Raw genomic sequence first — 3,719 nt, 5'->3', positions numbered from 1 at the left:
TGTAATCAACGGTATTATTGCTTAAAGCTTTCTGCTAGTTTGATCTCTAGTTCACTGCCTTTCCGATATAGTGTGCATGCAACACAGGCGGAATAAAATTTAAAAAGTATTCTTGTTTGATAACACTGGTTTGTTTGCAATTTTTTCTCACCGTGTATATACACTGTTTCATATTATTAACGACGTAACATATCTTATTTTATTTAAACATTACTCGTTGGAATTCAACGAAATTTTCTCAGTATGATAGCAACAGTTATATACGCGAGCTGTGTAAAAAAAAAACAAACTAAAAAGCCTGAGTTTCCGTAAAACAACACAGAAACTACGGCCATTTACCAAATTTACGTAAACTTTCATTGTTTCAAATTATTAGCGAGGTGTAATTAGAACTCATGCAAACAAGAAAATACCAATTTAATTGTTTGATGTACAGACTGAAATGAACACATACAGTTGTAGTGACGCCTAATACCAGTCGCCATTTTGGGAAGTTCGTCCACGCATGCACAGGGACATGTCTGCCACCACCTTCATCCTCATCATCATTTGACATTTTCCCTCCATTCCGGCATAGGTTCGACGGTTTGACAGGACTTGGCAAATCAGAAGACTGCACCAAGCTCTACTGTCTGCCTTTGCCATAATTTCTACAGCTGGATGCCCATCCTAACGTCAACCACTTTACAGAGTTGTGCTGAGTGCTTTTTACGTGGCACCAGCATCAGTGAGGTCGCCAAAACTCAGTAGGTGGTAGTATTGAGGGAAGTGGCTTTGTGCCAGGTTAGAGTATGAATAGAGGGACAGAAATAGGTGTCTTACTGTAGAGGAGATACATGGCTACCTCAGCTAGAGAGAAAGCGAAAGAGAGAGAGAGAGAGAGAGAGAGAGAGAGAGAGAGAGAGAGAGAGAGAGAGAGAGAGAGAGAGAGAGAGAAAGTGGTGAAGATGTGACTGGGCGTATATTCCAGTGTAAATAGTGTTTGGACAGGGTGAGTAGATGAGTAATTTTGCGAGATTTGCAAATAAAATTGAAAAATGAATTCAATCAGATTTATTTACCTGTGACTTTAATTTATTGAGTTGTTCATCGTGGTTGGTATCAAGCCCCTGTTTCCATTCAATCATACCGTTTACTTTCTCTTTAAGTGAAAGTATCTGACAAATAAATTTAAAATAATTTTTTTCATTTTTTTACTTAATTTTCAGTGATTAGGTGGCAAGCATGCTAGACTATCACTTTGAAGGGTCTAGGCAATCAATCCTAGTGTTTTATTGATCTTTATTTGTTGAGCCGTTAAGTTACAGGACAAAATGAGACAACAAAAACACCAATTTTTAACTGGTCTGTGGAAAAAGTGTCTTACATGAAACCGGTCCGTTGTAGAAAACTGGTTAGAGACAGCTGATCTAGGCTACAAAATCGGACTGTTAAATGCCGTCGCAGAATAAGCTCACAACACACCAACAGCACACTCTATGAGAAGTAACAAAAAATGCGCCGAAATTCTACCCTAAATCACGAAGAAAAATGAATAACTCTGAAACATGACTGTGAGGCCTAGAATGAAATACGTGGCGATGTCATCGAAAGAGCAAAACCAGAATGACGGGTCAGCATAAACCACAAACTTGCTTCTGATCCGCAAGATGTACAAAGGAAAGAGAAGGGGGAAATATTGTAGCGATAAGAACCCCTTTCCAGTAAGACATAAAATTATTCTGATCTAAAATCTGGAATTAAAGGAAAGATTTATAAAGCAAGAAATATATAGCAACATCAACAGTAAAACCTACGTTGAAATGTTCACCAAAACTTCTCCAAGCTTTGGAGAAACTTTCCTGAGAAGCTCCAGGAAAAGATCTCATGATTGGCTGCTGGTACAAGACGCTGACTTTTTATAAGAAGTCACTTTTATCTTTTATCTTATTTACTTGCTACCTTTTATCTTTTATCTTTTTTACTTGCTGGGAAACGAATGAAATGCCTGATGTGTATCTTGCTGTGGCTACCCACTCCAAGAAAATATAAAAAAAACAATGCGGAATAGGCCTGGGTATGTGATATGATTTTTACTTGTTTCAGTCATTGGATTGCGACCATGTTCAAGGATTTAGCCGAGTAAATCAATCCCCGTACTTATTGTTTTAAAGCCTGGTCCTTATTCTATCGGTTTCCTTTTGCCTTGTCCCTAAGTTACGGAAATGTAAGCAAACCAACAGGGTCGATTCACTCGACCAAAAGAAATTGTTCAAGGCGGTGCCCCAGCATCGCCGCAGTCTAATGACTGAAACAAGTGATGTGTGTATACACACACACACACACACACACATTATATAGGGTCATAAGTAATGCGGTTTTTTTCAATTGCATGAACTAAAAGTAGGAGGGGGCGGGATAAACTATCTGCATCAACTTGCTATAAAAGTAGGTAGAAATTTTACCTTGTACTTATTCTTAGTGCAAGTTCTGAAGAGTGCAGTTCGATTTTAACAGTTATTTTTTCAAAGCGATAATGGAAGTGACAAAGGAGCATATTCGGCATATTTTGTTTTATGAGTTCAATAAAGGCAACAGCGCAATGGAAAGTGTGAGGAATATTAATGCAGTATATGGGGATCGGACAATAAGTGTAAGCCAGTGTCAACGGTGGTTCCTGAAATCCCAAACCAGAAACTACAGCCTAGAAGACGAGCCTCATCCTGGAAGGTCTGTAAAGCTTGACGAGGACTTCCTGCATACTCTGGTGGAACAAAATCCCATCGTAACTGTTGAAGGACTAGCAGAGAAACTTGGATTTGGTCGTTCAACCATTCATCGACACCTGTCAGCAGATTGGATCAATGGGTTCCTCATAAATTTTTCTAGTCTAATTGCCTGCAGAGATTGAATGCATGATCTTCTTTGCTGTCACGTTACACGAATGAACTTTTTTTGGATCGAATAGTGACTGGCAACGATGAATGGGTTCTCTACAAAAATGTCAAACGCCAAAGGCAGTGGGCAAGGAAAGAAGATATACCGGTATCCCAGGCTAAAGAAGGTCTCCACCCACGTAAGGTGTTGTTATCTGTTTGGTGGGATATGCAAGGTTGAACTTTTAAACCCAAACCAAACGCTAACAAAGGAGATCTACTGCGAGCAGCTTGAGCGGCTTAAGTCAGCGCTAGAAGAAAAACGACTATCTTTGGTTTCAAGACGAAAGGTGTTCTTCCATCAGGATAATGCTCAGCCACATACAGCGAGGATGACATTCCAAAGGCTGGAGCAGTTTGAATGGGAAACGATACCTCACCCATCATATTCGCCGGACATTGCCCCATCTGATTATAATTTATTCTCCAGTCTTCAAAATTATTTGGATGGAAAAAATATGACTTCTGTAGACGAAGTCAGAACAGTCCTGTCAGTTTCGACGTTTGAGGCTCCGACAACCTACTCTTTCTTTGTCAGTCATAATGCTTATGTCGAAGGTGACATTTAAGTCCCGCCAACGATTTGCAAAGAAGACCACAGATGTTGCAAGAATGAGGATTACGAGTCAGTGCAGGTGGTATGTTTGGAGTCGCTTTTCTCCTTTGCCTGTTAATGCTGGTTGCAACAAAGTTTCTAATACCATTTTGACACAACTATCTCCGTTTTGTCCGTTCCAAGACTGTTCGCCTTTAGACACGTGCGCGCGCGCGCACACACACACACACACACACACACACACACAC

The 3,719-nt window shown here is 40.0% G+C and overlaps 1 protein-coding gene across 1 annotated transcript in view; it reads right to left on the bottom strand.

Annotated features, from left to right (window-relative positions):
• Window positions 1-3,719, bottom strand: part of LOC106878641 (uncharacterized) — a 23,499-nt gene that overhangs the window by 15,501 nt on the left and 4,279 nt on the right. Inside the window, exon 4 of the mRNA XM_014927922.2 lies at window positions 1,062-1,157. Within this exon, the coding sequence (XP_014783408.1) occupies window positions 1,062-1,157 (96 nt within the window). The remainder of the gene's footprint in view (window positions 1-1,061; window positions 1,158-3,719) is intronic.

This window comes from Octopus bimaculoides, chromosome 24 (assembly GCF_001194135.2).
Source record: "Octopus bimaculoides isolate UCB-OBI-ISO-001 chromosome 24, ASM119413v2, whole genome shotgun sequence".
Taxonomy (NCBI): domain Eukaryota; kingdom Metazoa; phylum Mollusca; class Cephalopoda; order Octopoda; family Octopodidae; genus Octopus; species Octopus bimaculoides.
This window is presented reverse-complemented; position numbering and strand designations above follow the sequence as displayed.